Source organism: Athene noctua, chromosome 4, assembly GCF_965140245.1.
Source record: "Athene noctua chromosome 4, bAthNoc1.hap1.1, whole genome shotgun sequence".
NCBI lineage: Eukaryota > Metazoa > Chordata > Aves > Strigiformes > Strigidae > Athene > Athene noctua.
This window is the reverse complement of record NC_134040.1, coordinates 65,946,645-65,969,271: the sequence shown is the minus strand read 5'-3', so window position 1 is coordinate 65,969,271 and position 22,627 is coordinate 65,946,645. Positions and strand designations below refer to the sequence as shown.

The following is a 22,627-nucleotide window of genomic DNA, read 5'->3' as shown; positions in this document are numbered from 1 at the left end:
AGTCTTAATTAGTTTTCAGAATGACTGCAGAGGGAGGACATTTTTCATCCACGTCCTTTTTGACTTTATTCTTTCCTCCAAATCCCCCTGTTCTTCATCCCACTGGAGTAATTGCAGCCATCAGCAATTGCAGTGGAAGTGCATGTGGAGCTAAACTGAGCCCTGACAGAGTTGGTGTGCTGCATGCCTGCTGCAGGCAGAGTGAGAGCAGTGTTAAAATGCTAATGCTCTCCCTGTACTAACATTCCTGCTGTCATACCGCTGATGAAGGCTGTGGTGGAAGGTTTCCAGAAAAGTCTTGATTAGTATACCTTTCTGTTGTAATTAAGATACTGTATTAATTTGAGCCAGATATAGTCTTACTTATTTTCAGCCTTTAAAAAGACTATTCAGTGCTTCCAGAGGCTTCTTACCAACAAGTGTTCTTTACTTGATGTGTTTTTAAAAATAAATAAAAAAAAAAGAAAAAAGGAGTAAAAAAGTCCTTTTATGAAATAGTTGTGGTGTTGTGTTTGGGTTTTTTTTTTTTTTTTTAATCTGTTGCTTTGCACAAGTGTCAGTGTCAGGTGGTTAATACCACATTCTTCAAGTTAGCAACACTTTCTGAAAATTGTAATCCCAAATTAGTTTCTGTTTTTACCTGCAAAAATAGTAAGGACTGCTCTATCTGTTAAATAAGACATTCAGAAGAGGGACATGAGAAACCTTGGTCTTACCAAGAAAACAGATGAGTTGGCAAAAGAAAACATTTTTCTGTCCTTGTGTATCAACAGATTTTTGGTCATATTGTCTTCCTGTCTAACCCCACCCACCAAGTTATTACTGAAAAATGCAGTTGTAACTGAAAGGGAAGATAAGTTGTTAAGTAATTGTTAAAAATATTAAGCAAAGAGGTTGTAAGTTTTTACTTGGCTGTGTAAGTTTTATTTATTTACAAGAACATTGTCATTAAATGCTTATATTCTGAGAATATGCACACCCACATGGGCTCTTCTCCAGGTTTTCCTGTCAAATGAGACAGAATGTGAACTTCAACACAGAATTGAGAAAAAAAAAGGTTTTAATAATTGGCTTTCTATCTTTGCAGAGTCTTCCAGCTAAGCTATAACTTGATTTTCATTAGAAGGGGTTGGGTATGGTTTGTGTACTCCAGGGGTTTTGGACCAGTTTCTGTAAGATAACAACCTAGGGGGAAAAATGCACTTGGCGAGTCCTTTACAATATATGGGGAATTTCTGCATAATGTTACTTAGTTGTTTCCTTTTTGAGACATTAACCACATTGTAATATTTTTTTTTCTTCATTAAGCCAAGGACCCTTGTCATCCATAAGAGCAGCAATCAAGAGATGTAAGTCCACTTTTTCTATTTTTTGAGAACCTTAATATTGTAAGTTTGCTACATCTTCATTTTTAGTAACTGGTTAATTTTATATGTGAAAACAAAGTAGCTAGCAGACTTTTGGGGGGCTGTAATTTCTTTCTCACCCTTTTTCTTTTTTGCTTCACATTAGACCATCTTTTTGCTTTGCTGATAGGTTGTTCCATCTTGCCAGTTACTGACATTTTTTTATTTATGCACTAATGCATTTTGCACAGATGTGATCCATCTCTGAAGAACTTATGTTACACATGCCCAATTTTTGGTTCACTTGACAAAACAGAAGATTGTTCTATTTTAGTGGAAATCTGCAGCAACTGTTGACTATACTGGGGACAGGATTAGACTCATGCACTGGGCTCAGTTTGCAAAACAAAGAATTGTTTATAAGAATCAAAGTCCAAACTCTTCTTCCTTGTTTTCATTGGTTAACTCCTCTTTGCCTTTCCCTTATCATGATATTTCCAGGCATGTAATTTCTTTAGCTGCATCTTCCAAAGTATTTTGTGCTGTTTCTTTCTTCTGCTTTTCATTTTTACTTTCTTTCTGTCCATGATTTCAATTTCATATTAATGAAACAAACATCAGAATTGTGCTATGGGGAAAAATAAATTAGTGTATGTACCACTGATTTATTTCTCCCAGATTTATTAATCAGGGGCTCATTAGTATGGATTAGGTTGGAGGTGGTCAAAGGGGATCATGAAAGCTTTATTCAGAGCAAGTCTACCTGACACTGTTGTAGTTAAAATGCAGCACTTTATTTGTGCTGTTGCTGCCATAGATAGGAAACTGGAAAACAGAGAGCATCAGATCACAGAGAGCCTTTTGTGGTAGAGTCAGAAATTAATTGAGACTGCCTAAGCCCCAGTACCTCATCTAACTTAGAAACTATCTAAAAGATCATTAAGCAATTGATCTCTATGTTTTTGAAAATATAGTAGCAAGTGATACCTTCTTTTGAGGAACAGTCAAGTAAAAAAAAATTATTCAAGAAGCCCTAGCTCATATGTTATAACATTATATTAGTAATATTAATATGTAAATAACTACAATTAACTAGATGTACCATATGAATTACTCACGTGATAACCTAGAAAAAAAATCCCCATGCATGTATCAAAGCATTGTATATGAAACCATAGTTCATTGTATGCCAGTCAGTAACCATACCTGTGGATGGTCCTAAATTAAAAATGGACCCTGAGTAATTCCTAACTCTCCTTGCCAGTAATCTGGAGGAAGTATGGTATTCTCTGGAGAAGTGTATTTCCCTAGCAGAGTTAGAAATCTGTCTTTATTTCTTCATCACAGTTTATTCCTAAAACTATCTCTAATTTTCAAGAAACATGACAGGTGTGCGCAGGATTTCAACTGTCCAGTGTTTGGACAACGCTTTATATGACTTTGTATCAGTCAGTCTCTCCCTGTTTTGTGGCCAAAGAGGATGAGGGTTTATTTTTCTTTCAGCCACCTGACTAAAAGTAGACAGAAGGATGGTGTCATTTTGTTTCAGTTGTTTGTCAGCTCAGTAGAATTTAGAAAAGTGAGCCCAGTATGTTTGAGGAAAGCGAGCATGTGAACAAATGATGTGCTTGGGAGTAATTTTTTAATCTCAACTCTTCACAAGATACCCTGGATTTTTAATGATTGTCTTGGGCCAGGACACGCCACTAAATCCAGCTCCTACTGAAATCAGTGAAACTATTTCCATTGGCACCCACGCAGGAACATGCACAAGAATGCCAAGGAAAGTAAAAAGAGGCAAACCAAGTGCTGCAGTAGTGAGACAAAAGGGAATGATGTTTTTGCTTGCCTCTCCACACTTCCAGAACAGCGTGGCATTAAGGCATTAAGGAGCAGGACTACGGAAGCAAGTCTGCTGCCCTAAAATGTTGGAAGAACCTGCAAGCTTGTTCCATTCTCAATCTGTCCTAAGCAAATATGTGGCTGCATGAAGAATGTGTAACAGCTTGTATGCACTCTGAGGCTGTGGCTTCCCATTTGGCAGTTTTGCAGCCATTTTTGGCTGTGGGTTTTGTTTGTTTTTCATTTTCATTTTGTTTTGCTTGGGGGCTTCCTAGGTTCTTTTGGCTCCCACTTTTTCCCAACCAGATCAATTATGTGACCTCATTCTCTCCCCATCTGCACAAACATTTGGGCTCACATAATGCAGGAAATGGTGCAGAGGCAGGAACATACAGCCCAAGGAAAGGTGTAGGAAGGAGTGAAGTGACTTCATAACTCACTATTGTCAAATTTGAGTAAAACTACAGGCTTGTTCTAAGTGTGTAGTTACACAGATTTTATTCAGCAGCAATGTCAGCCTCTACATTGCCCAGCAGTTTGGTCAGCTGTGAAGGGGGTATTTAACCTCACTGGGGGTGGGAAGAGGAATCCCCATCACCCCCGTAGGTTATTTTTGATCAGTACCCTCACTGAAGTTGCTCAAAGAAGAACTGGAGCTGGGAAGCAGAGGCAGGAAACAAGAGACTGCTGTTGGGGTTGTCACATTCCTTCCCCTGTGCTGCTGGTGGTCCGAGCCCAGGGTGAGCAGGTTCAGGGAGATAAAACAGATAAAAACAGTACAGAAAGTTCTTATTTTTTATTTCACACTCTGAACTCACTTACTGTGCTAAGGTTTGTTCAGGAAGGGACAGAAGTCCATGTTTGGAAGGAGAATTGGGCATCACCATCTCTTTTAGCTACCTTTGAGCATTAAATCAGCCCAGCACTAATATTAGACAACCTAACATTTCCCTGAGGTGCCTGGAAACAAAACTAGAAAAAAAGGAGCAAGACCTCCCCCTTGTGCCAAGAAATAGTTCAGGAGAAAAGCTTCAATTCTCTTACTTTCAGAGAAGCATGAAAATTTCCAATTAGTTTGAACCTCTACTTCTGCAGAAATAGTCTAATCGGATCTTGGGTGAAATCAGACTTTTTTGTTTTTTTCCGTGTTTTGGCTTGAGGATTACCTGATCCTTTAGTGGTCCCTGAAGAAGGGCCTCCACAGCCATGTTTGGTATTGCAAAGACCACAAGTGTGGCCTCTTGCATGGCACCATTCTGTCGGCTCTTCTGGTGTATTACTTTGTAGGTAAGGGAGGGAGTGTTTGCCCACTCTTGAGTCTCTCCTTCAGACACTGTAATGAATAACCTGTGTTCCTAGTCAGCTATACAGTGAGAAGAATAACTTCTCAGTCTAATAGTCTACATATTTCATAGGACTGATGGTAGAAATGTCTAGCTCGGTGTTAGAAAAGCATTGAAAGAAGCTGTGTTTTTAAATATTAGCACACATCCTTGTTGTAGAAAGTAGTATTATTACTTTAAAACCTTTTAGTAATAGATAATATGAATTAACTGAAATAGTTAATTGGAAGGATCATGTTTACTCACAGCTGCTGGAAGGGACAATAGATAAAAATCATCAGAAAAATCAGAAGCTTGATTTCCCACAAGGCTTAGGCTATTTGAGGCTATGGTTTCAATCTTTAATGCAAAATTAAACTTGCTTTTAAAACAGTGCAGTGACAAAGCTGTTCAGTATTTCATACAGATTTGCTAATGGAAACATAGGAATACTATTATGCAGTGTCTTATGTTGTGGAAGTGCACAGTGCTCACATCAGGATGGTACCTCTGAGCAGATCCCTGAATGAACTTCGTAATTGCCTCTATATTGCCTTAAAAGATTGCCTGAAAGACTGTAAATTCTAGCCCAGCTATCTTCCAAAGACTCAAACCAGTATGTTAGACTTCTGTTGCCACCAGTGTGTCTGCAGCATTGCAGTTTATGGGTTTGTGATACAATGTTGGTTGTACTTATACTAGCACTTTAATCTCATAGTTTAAAATGCCCCCCATGCCATAATCTCTATGTGTTCCCAATACAAATGACATATTAAGTGCACTTGAAAACTAGGACCCAGCCAAGAAACAGTAGAGGATAAACATTTGAAACATAAGTATACAGCACAAACTGAGTACTCTTTAGCACTGCACAATCAAAAATAATTTGATAAAGCCCACTAAATAGTGCCTGTAAGAAATATGTACAGAAAATTAATCTGTAAATCACTGATCTGTCCTCTATTTACGGTATTACCATTAATCCTTTACTTGCTTAAATTCTGCTATACTGGTTTAAAAGCATTTAGATGCCTCATTGACACTATCGGAAATAAATAGTGACATTATAAGTTGATCTGACATTTTTTTCCTTTCCCCTGAGACCAATAAGATGAAAAAGTGTGGATTTTATCTAGTCAGTTTTTCCTCTCCTAACCCTTCTTTAACTGCTTTGCTTACCTTTTACTTAAATACCATTAAGTGTATGCTTCTGGAAATGTCAGCAATTCTCACCATTAAGCATTTCTTAGTGTGAAAGTTGAGGAGCCAACAAGTTGTCAGGATGTAAACCAGCACTGAAATGCATTTCTTTTCACTCCCCTGATGGAAGAAAGGTTTTGCAAATCTTAAAGCTGTCAAAATTTGAAGTTTTGGGGAAAAATTAATAGTGTGCTTTTTCAAGGCAATCCACAAAGGGAATGAGGAATAGATTTACAGGTTCAAAAGACCACTGTTGTGGTTTAAGCCCAGAGGACAACAGAGCACCACAAAGCCCCTCGCTCACCCCTTCCCCCTCAGGAATGGGAAGGAAAAAATAAAGCAAAAGGATAAGTACAGGGAGGAATGATACACCCAGTACAGCCATAGACAAAAGACAGACTCATTAGGTGAAGAAAAATAACAATTTAATTCAGACACTAACAACAACAACACTTAACAGAGTAAGACAGTGAGAAGCATTACTGTATCTTTAAAACACCTTCCCCCCACCCCTCCCTTCTTCCCAGGCTCAGCTTTCCTCCTAATTCTCTATCTCCTCGCCCACAGTGGCACAGGGGGCAGGGAATGGGGGGTGCAGTCGGGCCCACCACTCCTTCCTCCTCAGGGGGAGGAATCCTCATACTCTTCCCCTGCTCCAGTGTGAGGTCCCTCTCACAGGAGACAGTCCTCCATGCACTTTCTCTGATGTGAATTCTGAGTCCTTCCCATGGGCTGTAGCCCTTCCTGAGCTGCTCTGGTGTGGATCCGTCTTACATCTTGCATTCTTCCCAGCACCAGACTACAACAACCAGGGCTTTTTCCTTCAGAGTCCTGGCCTGCTTTGGGTTCGGTCGCCAGCTCTGGTGTGGGAGCCTCCATGGGCTGCAGGTCAGCATCTGCTCCACCATGGACCTTCATGGCGGCAGGGGGATGGCCTGCCATCTCAACACAGGCTGCAGACTGGGTCTCTGTACTGCTGAACCTCCCCCTGTTCCTCCTCATTTCTTCCACTGACTTTGGTGTTTGCATAGGTATCTTCCTCCCAACTCCCACTCCTCCTACCAGGTTCCCTTTCTTAAATATGTTATCACAGAGGTGCGGCCACCATTGCTAATTGGCTCAGCCTTGGCCAGAGGTGGGTCTGACTTGTAGCCGGGGGAGCTTTGAGAAACTTCTCACAGGGGGCCACTGCTGTAGCCCCCTCCCTGCTACCAAAAAACCCTGCCACACACAAAAACCCAGCACAACCGCAAGGCCAGAAAAATGGCTGCGGGTTTTTTTCTTATGTTTTTAAATCAGGTGTATGCTATATTTTAAAAATTCATGTCTTCTCTCATACACTTTTGAATTTAAATTCATTTATTTGAAATGGTAAAGGAATAAAAGCTGTGCAAATCTGGGGGCAAGGATTATTCAGAAAGTTTATATTTTCTTTTCCCTAGTATTTGTGGAACTCCAAGAAATACATGAAAGCAGAAGATGCAGTAGCTTTCACCTGTGCTCCTACTGCAGATTTAAGAGCTTCCAAAACCAAAAGATTTTCTAAAAGTGTAGTTAAAACAAAAACATGACAGCAAAAAGAGGGGAGCAGGTGATGGAAGGAGGGAAGAACTTGCTCAAGGTCCTTAAAAAATAAATGTTTATATTAAATGTTTATGTACATGGAAGTAACTTGATTCCATAAATGCCTGGGAGAATTTATTTTTTTTTCAAACACAATGAGTACATTCTGAAAACATACATGATGGCTTGGCTGTTAGCCCTTTCGAAGAGACATATTTATATCTGCTAGTACAGTTATATAAATATTTTTAATGTGTTGTTTTCAAGTGAGTTTACTTGAAATTTGGAGTTTGATGGATTACATAGATGCTTCACTAGAGTTTTTTTGCCTGTGTTAAGAAAGAAGGTCTTTCAGATTTTTTTAGGTTTTTCTTGTTTTAACAACTTTAATAAATAGGAGTCTTTTAGAGTCTCACAAGAGAAAGCAGCATATAGAATTTAGCTAGAAATAAAGAAAGAATGAAAGATGATTATCAATTGAGGTTTATATCGCTCATTAATTAGCTTTTATTTCTAATGCCCTTATCACTGTAATTCGGCTATACTCCAAGCAGTTGTATTGAATACGTTTACCAAACAAACACTTTCTTCCATCCTCTTTGCAAAAGTAATCTTGGAATTGATTGGTTTGTGTCAGTTTGCTTGTTTTTTTCTTTAATGTGTGTATAAGATCAGTGCTGTGTTAAGATCTCTGAAGAAGAAAGTGAAGGTGAAGTTTACTTATTTTAGCCAAAAAATTTTTACAGAACTGGCTTAGGAGATGTGCAGTCATGCTCGAAATTTTGAGGTGTGCCCCTTATTGGGATCAAGCTGCCTGCCCATACCTTTTTGGTAGGTGGGAGTATAAATTATGGAATCCCAGCTTCTTTGCATCTGTATCAACTTCTCAGTGTAACCCATTATTTTTGGAAGGGAAAAAGTGCAGACCCAAATAAACCATGATTTTAAACTAAATAAAGCATTCAGAGAGATTTGGACTTCCCTCTCCCCATTTCTACAGTGGCTCTTTGTTGAGCCATACAGTGAACATTCCCATATTCAGTTACATTCTTCATGGTTAATTTATTACAAGGGAACCTTCTGAGTAGCCATTGTTAAAATCAGCATGAGACCAGAAATAAAATCTGCTTTTGTTTTAGTTTTTTAAGATGCTATATTGTGAATAGATGTTACAGTTGTCCTCTTACAACACTGGCACGTGCGCTGTCCTTGTGTGACTAACCCATTTGATCATGGTTTCTGGCACTCTGAAGCCTTAGTTTGTGCTCCTTCACCTTCTCTTCTTCCTCTGTAACCCCTTCTTTTTTCCCTCTAGCACTTATGAATAGCGCACATCAAAAATGCCCTGTGGAAGAGGTATGTCTGACACAATAGTATGCAACTCTTGAATCAAGTAGGCTTTGTCAATTCCAGCTAATGACTCTGTGATGACACAGGAACAGCATAATTGTCAGCTTTTGCTCAATAAGACTCTACTGCTTCCTAAATTGCATTTGCTATGCAAAAATTTGTCCCTCAGATAATTTCCTTTTCTCTCTAAAGAAATCAAAATGAAAATATAATGTGGCCCTTGACAAAAACTATTTGAATATGTCAAAAATAGAAAAATGAAGAGGTCAGGATTCACTTCTTTTATGTAACTTAAAACACATTGTTTGGAAAAAAAACACAAAAAATGTTGCTGACTTTTAATCCACAAGTGATTAAACTTTAGGAAATTTCTAGCTGGGAACATTTAACTTTTTCCATAAAGGAGGGTGAAATAGCTTCTTACAAATTTATGCCTTAGTACTTTTATCTTCTCTAAAACAAACAAAAAGAGGCATTAAGAAAAGATTAAAGAACACATCTCAGAAATGAGCCATCAAAAGCAAACCCAGACATGTTTAACACTTCTTTTTGTTTTATTCATGGATTGTTTTAACTAAAGAAAAAGAAGTTTCAACTCTAGGGTCACCACAACGCAGAATGCAGGAACAGTGGTGAGGAAGAAGGGGACAGGACCATCTCTCTTGGTGATAACTTGGACATAGAGTGACTTAAACTGATTATGAAACTGCACCCTGAACCTTTTAAAAAGTTCTCATATTTAATACAAATGCTATTTTTTTTTAAACTTGGCCACTCTTAAAATCTGGAATTTATGATCAGATGCTGTATGTTCTCCATTTCATTGGCAGACGATTGGTAATGGCTCTGTTATTGTCCTTGTGTTACTGTTGTGACAGTATATTTCAACCTCTTTAAAACTTTTGTTTCTTTTCTTTAAATAGCTTCTCGGACCTCTAGCCATAGTGAACAGCAGAGGGATAGAAGGTATGATGCTATTATTTATATTGCAGTTAGGTGTTACTGTAACACTCGTTAGACTGCGTCACAGTATTACTTTCTGTTGCTTTCTCCTCTAGTTTATTTTTTCCTTCTTTCTGTCCTTAGTGTGTTTAAAAACAAATTAGACTTGAAATAAAATGGAAATACTGTGATTCTTAAGCACAGGGTAGGTTGACTTTGAGGATTTTTCTCATCAACTTTTGTGTATGTTCTCAAACAAAGAATGCAACCAACCATCAAACCTCCACAGAACTGTTTTACTTTCCTGACATCTATTTACTGGATCACTTCACAATGAAAATAAGCACACTTTCAGGCCTCCTTCTAGTTTCTCAAAGGGTACTGAGAAACGAGTCAAAAACCTGGAGGGGTGGTGAACTGAGTCTGCCATTATTTCAGGTGTGAAGGAACTGTAGCCCCCTTTTTTTAATCCTTCTTAGAATAGTTTTAGAAGTTACATTTCTGCAGGTTTTTTCTGTCAGCGGACAGAGGCTTCTATAGCAGATTCTTCATCTACCCACAAAACTCACTTCTCAAAGTGTATTCTGCGTGAGACTCTGGGGACCATGGTCTGGGAACGTGGGCCATCACTGCAGCTTATGCTCTAAAGCAGTTGTTACAGTGATAAAACAAGGGTAGTACCTATGGGTCCTTAACTATCACAGAAGTTGCTATTGTACTGGATGCTATAAGCAAATAGGCCCTGTCCCAAAGGCGTCATGACGCTTGCTCTGCCCCACTTCAGCCCAGTGGGAGGTTTCCCTAGAGGTCTGAGGACAGACAAGGTTTTAGGTAGCCAGCCAGAAGCAGGTTTAACTATCCTACTGTTTTCACATTGTAGCAGGCTAAGGGCAACCACCTGATTAGTTCTCATTATCTCATGAAGACTAAGACTTCTTCCATTTAATTGGGTTACACTTGTGTTTAAGTACTTTAAGCATGCAAATTATTTCACTGAAGCCAATAAACCTACTTTTTGGCTTAGGCATTTAATTAGGTTCTTTGAATGGAAGCCTAAATGCTTTGTAAAGGTCAGGTAAGTTACTTTGAAATCATGGGAAAACATCTTTGGTTAAATCAAAAAGACCTGAGCTGTTTTGATTTTCCATGCTGCGAAAACCTTGGTCTTCTATACTTAAAAGAATTATTCTAAAATGTTTTAGGTAATTACTCCCCTCTGCCTTCATTTCCAGGCGTCCTGAAATTACAATAGTTGCTGCTGAACCCCTCCGGCCGTCATCCTGGTTTCCAGGTGCAAGCCCTGTCGCTCCTCATGGATTAGGATTCCCTTCTGCTTCATCTCATGCTCAGTGGAGGAGAAATGAGCATATTCCAGCCGAGGTGAGCATGAATTTAGGAGGTGTGTTTGATTTACAAAGGTAAAAAGCATGTTAAATTAGAGAGGAACAGAGTTTTTTCTTGCTTGGACTTTCATCACGTTGAATGAAAGACTATGACAGTGTTCTTTTCCTCTGCATATGTTAATTCAGTATTTTTAAATGTATATGCTTCTTTCTTTCTTTTTTAAAGGATCGCATCTGGAGGAACATTAATATTTATTTCTCTGTTTTGTAGCTTCCACCATCGTATGAGCAGGTGATAAAAGAAATCAATCAAGTGCAAGTCAATACAACAAATAACAATAATGCTGCTGCTCCTAGACATACCACTACTTCTGCAACACAAACTGACTTTCCAGAGGAACTAATCAGCCATTTGCCAGGAAGTAATGTTAAAACTAGTGTGCCTACACACTGGGAGTCTTCAGGCTATCCAGGTGAGGCTGTTTTGGATTTCTCACTGATTAAAACCTTACTCCGTCTCTTGAAGATGTTCTTTATTATTGGTCTGTGCAGCATTTAATATGAATAACAGTTAAATTTCTGTGAATGGCTGCAAATTTCTAGAAAAATCCTCTTTTCTGAAGAACTACCATTTCATTCACAGTCAGACTATAATTAAATCTTAACAGTTTTTCTCAATTCAGCCATAATGGCTATTGCTTTGGGGCCAGAGGTGCTCAGATGTCCAGTCAGAATAGAAGCAGTGTTATATGTTCAGACTGAAAACTGTGCCAACCAAGCTGGGAAAGTTGCTCTAATATTCTTTGGTCTAGATGTTGCTTGCATGCCCCTCATGCTGTGAGCTAACAAGTAGTTATGAACTCACAGTGTGTAGATACCATGCATTTCAGCAATCTTCAGCTTCTTCCTAGAGTTTGTATATTTTTTCATTCATCTTTTCAGAAAGAGAACTGCAGTTTCACAAGCAGCAGTAAGTCCTGAATTGAAAACCATTATGTTTACCATCCTGATGGGTGGCAAAAATATAACAGAAATAGTGTTCTGGAATAGATAACTGAAGTCTTTTTTTTTTTTTTCTGTTATCAGGGCAGAGTCCTCTTAAACCTCCTAGGCCTTCTGCATCTCTACTGAATAGGTCTCCTTCAGAAAATGAGAATCCCTTAATAGTCTTTGAAATTTCTGAAGGTCAGAGGTGCCAAGAAAATCCCAATGCTGTGATATGTCCTGTGCCAAAGCCAAGATCAAGAAGCAATCTCAGACCTGTGGTCAAAAGTACAGAAAGTAAGATAGACAATGGAGAAGTGAACCAGTCTACTATAAAAAGGCAGCAGCCTTCAATTCAGCAGTCACCTCTCTTAGATGATAGCTTACTAGACAATCACTTGGTGATGGACAGCATGAGTACAGAAAAGAGCCAAAATAGTATTGTTTCAAGGATCAAAGTTTTTGAATCCCAAGGAACTACTGATACCTCAGGATTATCAAAAAAGCCAGAAATTGCCCCTCGTTCATTTGCCCCAAGACCTGTTACTGCAAAGAAGCCAGTAGTTGCTCCAAAGCCAGGGGTAAGCAGAATTTCAGGAGACTGGGATGCATGGACAGAAAGCAAATCAACACCTTCCAAGGAATTGCAGCCTCAACCTGAAATAGCTGGGAGCAATGTTGTAACCAAACCTGAATTGCCAAAGAAGCCAAAACCTGGCCTCGTTAAAAGTAGTAGTAGTGATTTTCTTGATGCAAGGAGTGGATCAGTTGCAGAGAACAGCGATGGACAAAAGAAATTTCCTGTTCCTGCTCCAAGGCCTCTCGTTCCTAAAAAAACACGTTACGTAGAAAATCCTGCCCTTTCTTTGGCCCCACTAAAACCAATTGCTGCTCCTCCAAGGGCTTCTGTATCTCCCCAAGAAAAAGCTTTCAAGTCTCTGGGGGAATTGTCACCTGCAGCCAACTCCTCAGCACCTGCTTTGCAAAACAAAGACGTGGAAGGAGATCTGATCAGTTTTGATGATGATGTTTTGACCCTGAGTCCATCTTGTGTAGTTAAAGATAGCATCAGTTCTGAAGCAGCAGCAGGTAAGGAGAAATTTTTTTTAAACTGTCACTGTGGTTATTTTGTGCAAGTGTATGATCCTGTGTGAGTTATGTCTACCTGTCTTGATGGGATTTATGTGTGTATGTGAAATTCTTGGTTTTCTATTATGTCAAGATCACTGTGAAATTACTTGGATTTTGAGACTCAGGAGGTTTCAAGGCTATATAAATCTCAGAACTTGCCTGCTGGATTTATTACATGATTACTAAAATTATGATAAAAGACTTGATGTTATACACTAGACGTCACCTCCAGGGTGTATCACATTTCTCTCTGGGGAACCGGGGACATCTACTCTCTTGCCATCTAATCTGACTAATTTATTTGAGGGCCTGAAGTTCTGTAGTGGAAACCTAGTCATCTAGAGAAGCAGCAACGTTTGTTGCATTTAGAGAAACTTGTGATCAAACATAGTGGGATACTCTGCTCATCTCACCAGTGTCTACTTATTTTCTCTTTCCTAGCCTTGTGTCTTGTCTTGTCATGCGACAATATTCTTGTTGCATAACTTCAGTTTTTTTCTAGGAAGTGTAAATAATCATTTCACATGAACAGATTAATTACTGCAACTACATCCCTTTCATAAACCTTGTTTGATTCCGTTAACCACTTGGGGTCGATTTTTTTTTTGTTTGTTTTTATGCTGTTTTAGGTAGTTGAAAACACAGGATGGGCTGTAATTAAATTTTACAGCAATAGGTTTTTCCCTCTTAATATTCACGTATGTCCCAATTTAGCTCACCAGTCCCATTGCCATCCAGGGAGAGTTCTGCTTTAAAACAGATGATATATCATACAAAATGCTTGTTTAAGGAACTAGTTACGATTTTTTAATATTATTTTTTAGCCTCGTTTATCATTAAATATCTCAGCTTTCTGAAAAGAGAAACATAGATGCTGTGTAGTTGTCATAGTAAATCTATATTAATCATTGTTAACAAATGCAGTTTCTTCAGAGTTTGTGGATTATATTGTTAGATGAAGTTCCACTTTGTTAGTGTTTCTCCTCTGTATTGGCATAAAAACCACAAGGCATATGTAGAAAGTCCCTTAAAGCCCTAAACTGTTAAGATAGGTATGTATGGATGTATAGATCTCAGGGGAGCTTATGAAAGCAGTGAAATAAGGCAACAGAAGATCTGCAGGAGAAGTGATTAGCTCAACGTAGATACAAGTCCATTTTTTCTTGGACTGACAGATTCCAGGAACTCTGCAGAAGCTATACCAAGCCTGGAGGGGGTCAGGAGTGACTGAAGAGGCATTTCGTACTTATGTCAAGGAATTGTATGACTGACAGTGTCTAGCTTGGAAGAGAGTCATGATCATCATGTCTGGAGACTTGAGTTGTGGAACAGCCACTGTGCATGTGATGGTTTTCGAAGAAAGTTAGAAGCACAAGGGATGACTTGTTTTCTGTGCATTTAGGGTAAAACTTGTAGTTTCAGTCATTTTATTTTGATTCATAGATGCAATAAACAGGGAAAGTGTAACTCTTCCGAGTAGCAGGCAAGAAAAGAGAATTTTGAAAGTGCGTACCATGATGGTTTTGGCTATGTACATTAAAGGACTGCCTTTCCCCCAAGCTGGAAAAATTAAAAGCCATTATATCTTCTGTTAAATCAGAGGTTGAGTGATCCCAGATGAAAATCACCTGAAAAATTAGCTTTCGTGATGAAGTTATAAGAACGTCAGCCTTCATCTTTCTGATTGGTGCCCTAGGTGTTATTTGTCATTTAAATAAGAAGAAAATACTTTCCATTCTCATGGTTACAGAAGAATTATTCAGATAATAGTTTCCTGGCTTCTTGAGTCACCTGTCCGTGATTTTATTCATTCAATAAAATGGCATCTTTACTGCAACCCCTTCTTACCTACTAAAGAGAAAAAGACCTGACAGCATTATCACTTTATTATCCTGTAAAATTAGGATTCATTCCAGATTTTTGCAAGCATTTGTGAGCTCAAGATCATATCCTGTACTCTTCATTACTAATGCGTGCTATGTCTTGACAAAGCATCCCCAAGAAGAACACTGACTTTCTGAAAAATGAGGCAACACAGAGCACTAACACTAGCTATTTCTCATGTTCCCATAGGAACAGTTTAGGATTTGCAAGATGAATCCATAGTAAAATGTTTTGTAAAGGCAGGAAGAGAAGCTCTAATCTCGCTCCCAGTTCCCTAGACCTTTGCATTTCTTACATATTTGTCATTGTCATTACTTAGCAAAATGACAGCACTCTGCTTGTTGTTATGGCAACCCTAGGAAAGGAAGAAGGCTTTTATGCAGTGGTGTTTGAAACTAAGCACCAACAGCTTGTTTGTCAAAGAGCAGCGTTGCATTACAGATTACAGCATTCACAAAACTTAATTTTTGTGTGATACAGCACAAACGTGTCTGGTGCTTAGACTAATGGATGGATTGATCGCTGCAGTGGTTGCTAATGCCTGATGCAAAAGTAAGAAAGTGAAGCATTCAGTTGATGATGGAGAGGGCGCAGAAGTTGAAGTGAGCATATGAATGAAAAGGTGAAACAGGCAAAACAAATTCAGTCTCCACAGCAATTTATTTGGCTGACATAAGACATCAGCTTCCTCTTAACAGAAGGCTACCATCTCCACAGTAGTGATATTTGAATATTATTTATGTGCTAAGATCAACAGTGTTGGCAACAAACCAGTTTATAGTTGCACCAGTTTAACTGTCAGTGCTTAACTGGTGGTTTAACTACCAAAGCTAGCTGAATGATTTTCTTTCAAGTTTACCTCAAGCAATCCCATGGGTTTCATCAGTGTTTGACAGCATCTCCACCAGCGCAGCTGTTAGTAGAATCAACTTGTCCTTATCCAAACATTAATGATTTTATGTTTGTCCAGCCTGTATGAAGAGGGGGAATTGTTTTGGTGCCAATAGAGACTTTGGGTACCAAGACCCCTTTCAGAGCTTTCAGCATCCACTCTGCCATTCAAAGTATGTGGGAGCTTTGGAAGCTCAACAGCTATGGGATTCAGAGGTAAACTGGGGCAGAACCTAGCATCCAACTCATGTCTCTGATGCTGGCCCAAGGGAAGTGCTAGGAAGAAGTAAGGAATGACAAATCTGTAGAACTGCTCCTTTCCTAATCAGCCAAAATTGGTGCCAGTTTTAAGTGCCATAATTTTGGATTCAAAGGCTAGAGATAATGTTCAAAGCCATTTGTATCTTAACGAAGTTACTCCTGTTCAAGTCAGTTATCTAGAATCTGAAAGCATCTGTTTGGGACTCTAAATCTTGAGGTGCTAATGCTTTGGTGACAGTTGTGATATTTGGGGTCATGTGGGGTATTTTTACATTTCTCTTGTAGCTGATAACAGGGATTTGTGCAGTTCCTGAAGGTTAAAGGTTAAAATTTTTGGTAATCTTTCAGGTGGGCTCTCTTCTCGTTGTTCCATTTTTACAGAGAAATGAAATCCTATTGCAAGTTGAACTGAGTGTAAATTCCATGGCTTCAGAAGATCCATGAATTTACCCATAACTTGTATTAGTTGCTATGTTAAAGCATGTAGTGTGCCTGCTTGCTAAATGTTCTGAGGATCTATGTTGGACAAAGAAAATAAGGTAACAGTGCATTTAAAGCACACATTTAAATTAAAACTTGAAGGTGATCTTGCTAGAATTCCTTTTCGCATATGGAGAGTTACTGTTCTCTCTTATGTTCTCTCTCTCTCTAAAACAGCATATCATTCACTGATTGCTCTATGCCTGATACACCAGGGGTCAATTTAAACCAAATGCTTTGAAAAGTAGTTCAGAGAGAGCTTTAGCTTACCAGCAAGAGACAGCTCTTTTGATATCTTCATCATATTACTGTATTTCAATTCTATCGGTAATATGACCACTGCATTTCTTAATTGTTTTATCTATCTATCTATCTATCTATCTATCTATCTATCTATCTATCTATCTATCTACTTCATTGCAGTATAAACATTCATTTCTGCCTTCATGGCAAAAATACTGCAACCAAACCAGTGCTGCTATCCATTTATATATATTATTACTTCCTGTGGTATGAATGGTTGAATTTGTGTGACATTGTAGTTAAATCAGTAAAACTGCTGCTTGAGTAACTCCAAATCTGTCTGCTGTGGGGTTATTGCCCAGCTGCTTGTTTTTAATTGCTTCCTCAGGAAGGGGAAAAAAAAAAGAAAAAAAAGACTGAAATATTTCTCATTGATAGATTAGTGCAGACATATCTTCAAAATAATACAGCTTTTCTTAGGGTTCTGCTATGTTACTTCAAATTACTCTTGTTGTAGTTACTTTAAAGTTACCTGTCTCCTTTTTACATACTGCCAAAAGTATCATCCCTATAAGAGTGAGCTGTCTCATCCATTTTAATCTGCTATTTGGCTTAAACCCCAACAAAAACAGATTTACCTGAAGACATGCTACTATGAGGTGGACTAGTGGTGGTATGGGTCTGTGCTGTGTCCTGTTGGTTTTGCTGCAAGATTGGCAATTTCCAGCAGATGTGGTAACAGGCATCCATTAACTCATGAGATGCTACAGGTGTTTGCTTAGTAAGCATAAATTGGAGTCTTCAGGGAGCTTGAAAGTGACTCCACTATTGCCACAGGAGAGAACCTTCTATCTAGTTTCAGGAAAAAAAAAAATGTTATTAAATCATAGCTACATAATAGATGAGGAGCCCTTTAGGTTGTCAAATGCTAATGAATTTGCTTTTGAGTTCCAGGTCTATAGATGCTGTTAAGTGATAACACACAAGTAATAATATTCTTAATAATTCTTAATAATAACTGTCTTCTCTGATGATGAATTCTGTTTTACAGTAACATTTAAAACTGAGATATTCTTTGATCAGAAAGATTTTCAAAGAACAACAAAATGTTTATTTAAAAGAGATGTTTAGAAAGAATATTATTTTTTTCCTTTGCGGAAAGCTTGTGAAATTCTTAGAGTAGACAAATATTTTAAACAACATAAATTCCCTTGTCCTTCACATTTTCATTAAAAATATTTTGTATGCCCTACTGCTTTTCATCACCAATCCTATGCTTTGGAGATATGCAGCTTGCCTGTTTGGGGCATTTCAATTTCTTGCCAATGAACAAACATTCATTCATCTGGCAAGAATGGACAAGGGTGTTTCTTAACCTCCAGGGTAACTTGGGGGTTTGTTGGGTTTTTTGTCACCGACTGTATGTCCAGATACCTTCTGGCATCCAATTTTTGAAGTTAAGCCAGGTTATGCAACCAATTTCTGACAACATGACCTCATGGTTGACCTGTTCTGGGCAAGAGATTGGATTAGAGACCTCCTGAAGGCTCTTGAAATCTGAACTATCCTAGCCTTACTTCAACTAGCAAAAGAATGTAGGAATAGTCTCCAAACTCTCACATAATAGCTCGTGCTGGTATAAGCAGTCCTTTTGTGCCAAAGGCGGTGTAATTATTATCACCTTTACTAGTATGGACAAGCTAGCAATGAACCAAACGGTTGTGCTTTTAGATGCACATGGGTAGTAAGTGTGGGCATTCCCACAGCTTGAGAGAGAAGTGCGAGAAGTGCTGAAAGCTCAGGAGAAGTATCTGTCTCTGTACGATGTAGCACTGTAGTTTTCCACCCCATAAATGCTTGTCTTGCCATTAAGTGTTACAATAGCCCAAGAAATTTTGCTATTCCAGTAGTAGGTTTTATTTTTTCTGCTCTCCAACTTTATAACACTGTGTGTGAATGAGATATTTCATTGCTCAGTTAAGGATGTCTTGCATTGTCAACAAGTACATTTAGGTTGGATCTTCTGTTGCATCTCTCAGCATTTGTTTATTCTATACTTTACAGAGAATAAGGAACTCTACATAATTCTTTGACTTGTGCACTTCTGTCATACTGATGGCTAGGCTCCTTCTGCAAATTCCGCATGTATCCTGTAAACATCCTTCATTCTCTGGATTGGACTCGTTCCTCAAAAATAGTGATTTCTGGCCTTGAGTTGCCTTGATTTTTGTGGTGATCCATTAGATGTCAGCAGTAAACCGGGAACAATGCCTAAAACCTGTGCAAGTAGTTCACTACATTTTCTCTGCTCTGAGTAGCAATAAATGTTGCTGGAGTTTTTGCACAACTCTTTTTAAAAGATCTTGTTAATGTGTGGGAAGTTTGAAATTTCTGTTCTGGCATCTGGATGTAATGTTTCTGGGAGGAAGAATAATCCTCAAGATAAAACTTTCTGAAATTGCTGTGTGCTTGCTCCAGTGTTGTGTGCTTTTGATAAAGCAGCATAAGCAGGTGCACAAATAAAACGAATTCTTTGGCAACCACATTGGAAAAGCTACCTGTATGTAAAGGGTGTTAAGTATAAGTGATTTTTACCAGCCCACTCAAGTACCCGTTTGACTAAATATGTGCCATGTCAGGTAGAGCAGATCTTGGCCTGATGAACTATAAATCTTTGAATGAATCAGGACCACACAGTCCATTCATAGCCTCTACCAGAATAACTGGGCTAGTCATGAAAAACCTGTGTAGGCTGAGGAGAAAGAAATCCTAGAATGGTATGATAGCAGTTTTGCTCGTCTCTGCTCCAATTTTAAGTCTGAAGCCATACCAAGTCTACTCCTGAATACTCCCGAATAATTTAACATTGAAAGTAATCACAGTTACATACTTCTTGTAGTGGCAAGTGTTGTAATGTCAGCACCAACACCTTTCATACTACATTGTTCTTACATGTACTGAGAGTACTTCTTGCAGGACTGAGCATCTTTACATCAGATACTACTATTCTGTGTTTTTAGATTTCCCAATCTGGTTTGGAGATTCCCCTTATTGATGTTGAGGTATCTGTTATCATCTTACTACCACTTACTTAAAGACTACCAATAAATATTTCAGAAAGATATCCATCTCACTTGCTCATGTGGGTAAAACCTAGTGTTTGTTCTGTAACCTCCCAATTTTGTATTTTAAACAAGGATGGTAAATGAGAGTGAGGGGGAAAAAAAAAGTCTCTCCTAAACAGGTAAAAGATAGATAGTGTGTTTGAATACACAGCTTTCATTTGTCTTTCCTGCAAACAAGCAGATAAACCTTTGAAACAGAAGCTGTAGAAAAGTGAGATTAAGGAAGACACAGGCTTTAAGCATCATTGTAAAAGTTTAATAAAAAAAAAAAAATCGATACAAGTCTGTTGATATGTTATCAAAATTGCCTTGCAGATTAATTTCCTTGAGCTGAGAAGCTTTAAATGAGTATATTAACAATTCTGTTTTCACACCTCCATGAATTATGCTCAAACGATGCCCAATTGTTGTTAAACAACATAAAAATTTGATATGTTGTCAGTCCCATTGCACAAAACAGCACAGTCATTTACTCAGCCAATTTCTGCTGCAAACCCAGCACTAGGGAGTGGAATAACACAAACAAGGTAATGAGTTTTGAACTAATTATGAAGTGACAACAATGTAATTGAACATAAGATAATGAGTGGAAAACTAAGGTTCATCGAATGGCTTTCTCAGCTTTAGAAATGACTTTTCTCAGGGTTAAAAATTACTTTTCGGATTTATTGATTTAGAGACCTCTGCCAACTTCTCTGGTCGAGAAAACCGTTTCTACACATAGCAATGATTAACAGCTGACAAACAGTAATTTTGAACAATTTTAAATCTCCCATAAACTTACACGAATACAGATCTGTGATTATTTTGGGTGTTTACAGCATTTCCACTTGTTCTCATGATGTCTATGTTTTTATAAGATGGAGGCTTTGGAAAATTGTTTCTTCATTGCTCATGCAGAACTTCCTTAACCTCTGCAGAACGTTACCTTGAGAGGTGCTCCGTGTGCCAGCATGTGCCCTACGGTCCTGCTGTGTCAAGGAGCCCAGGACTTAGCCCTGATCACCTTTTCTCTGCTCACTCTGTGTCTCCAGCTTTCCAACTGGCCAGTGCAGCTTTGAGGCCCCGCTGCCCTGCTGCCTCGCCAGGGTCACTTCTCAAATTTGTCACAGAGTTGCCAGATAATGGAAAGAGAGAAGAAAGCCTGCTTTTGCTTTTTCTCTTCTTCAGCTGCACTGAAGTCACTCTAAAGACCAGCGTAAGAGTTAAGATTAGATAAATCTTTTTTTAATGCAATTCAAATATTAGCAGTGTAGCTAGCAAGACATAGGTGTAAAGGAATGAAAGAAGATTAGAACTGCAGGCTTGTTCTTAGTGGGATTTTTGTTGCTTGTAATGACCATACTGCTGGAATGCTTGCACCCTTCTTGTGGTCTGTGTTTTCAAGTCCTCTAGAAAAATCCTTGCTCTGATGCAGCTTTCACTGAAGAGACCTAAACCTTTTACTGACTAGTGCTAATTTATAATTTAAACAAGATGTTAGTTTTACCTTTACCTTCTAAAACATTGTGGTTTGCCTGTGCCTAGTTTCTGGATGTGCCAGTGTCTTTGGGCACAGCATGATGAAGCCATCTTCTGTCTAGATGGTAGCAGAGCTTACTTTTAACTATAACCTGTATACCTTTAGCTGTAGACAAATCATTGACCTGTCATGATCCTTTCTACCTGAAGTGTATGCTCAAAGCTATTGTACAAGCAGTATGACAAAAGGAATTGATGTGCTTTGATTCATGATTAAAACGTGACACGAAGGTACCCAGGCAGATTTCTGGGGAGCCTGTAGGCAGGTAGATGTCTTGTCTACAAGAGAGACCATGGCACAAACCTCCATGGCAAATCTGTACGTGATGGATATGCTTATGAAGAAAGCCTTAAGCAAGGGGCTAGTGGGAGGCGGACACCTGAGCGGGGCTGAACGTGCACGGGTCCTGCAGCACGCTGTCCCTGCTGTTGGTACAGCTGTGCGCTGGCAGCAGGAGCTGGGCAGAGCGGGGGGCATGGGCAGAGCGGGGGGCATGGGCAGAGGGGGCTGCCGGCTGCAGGCAGATCACCTGGCAAGGGGGAGCGGCAGCAGAGCCCAGAGAGCTGTGACCACCAAGTCGTGTGCATATGGGAGGGCAGTCCTTTACACTGTAATTCAGCAGCTCTGTATTACACAGTGTTTTCTCTCTCTGAAGTTACTATTTTTGGTTGGGAAAAAAAAAAAAATTCAGAGCTTGATGTACTTGTTGGTCTTCCCTGCTCTTTCAAAATGCCAAGGCTTTTTTAATTAAAATGTTAAAAGTTTTTTAATGAGGCTGTTCATAAATAAATACCATATTTCTAGATTTTCATAAATCTTACGTATATTCCCAGACACAGATTTCTAGTGCCTTGATGCATTGTGTTATACTACCCAAAATTATATGTAAGAAATCATCGCTTCATATTACATAATTTATAAAATTGTTTTTATAAGTGTTGAATATAAAATCTTATCAAATACAGGGCTTTCAACTTTGTCAGAAATGGTCACAGTGGTTCTGGGAAAGGGTATGTTTTTATAAAAAGTCCTGAAGAATTTAAAGAGATGCCCAGCATACTTCTCTGAGACTCTGACACTCCATAAATAACATCTAAAAAGGCCACCAGAGGAGATCAAACTCAGTTGTTGAGGCTATGAATATGTGTCATGGAGAATTTATTGTCCAGAGTGCTTCTCCCATTTCTGTTTTACACAT

At 38.8% G+C, this 22,627-nt stretch overlaps 1 protein-coding gene across 3 annotated transcripts in view; it reads left to right on the top strand.

Moving 5' to 3' along the window:
* Positions 1-22,627, top strand: part of SH3D19 (SH3 domain containing 19) — a 91,445-nt gene that overhangs the window by 45,291 nt on the left and 23,527 nt on the right. The window contains exons 3-8 of one of the 3 annotated variants that reach the window (XM_074905618.1): positions 1,309-1,349; positions 8,589-8,629; positions 9,547-9,589; positions 10,798-10,945; positions 11,180-11,381; positions 11,995-12,981. In XM_074905618.1, coding sequence (XP_074761719.1) covers positions 8,614-8,629; positions 9,547-9,589; positions 10,798-10,945; positions 11,180-11,381; positions 11,995-12,981 — 1,396 coding nt within the window. In that variant the 5' untranslated portion in view covers positions 1,309-1,349; positions 8,589-8,613. The remainder of the gene's footprint in view (positions 1-1,308; positions 1,350-8,588; positions 8,630-9,546; positions 9,590-10,797; positions 10,946-11,179; positions 11,382-11,994; positions 12,982-22,627) is intronic. The other 2 variants (XM_074905615.1, XM_074905617.1) reach the window with 2 other exon arrangements.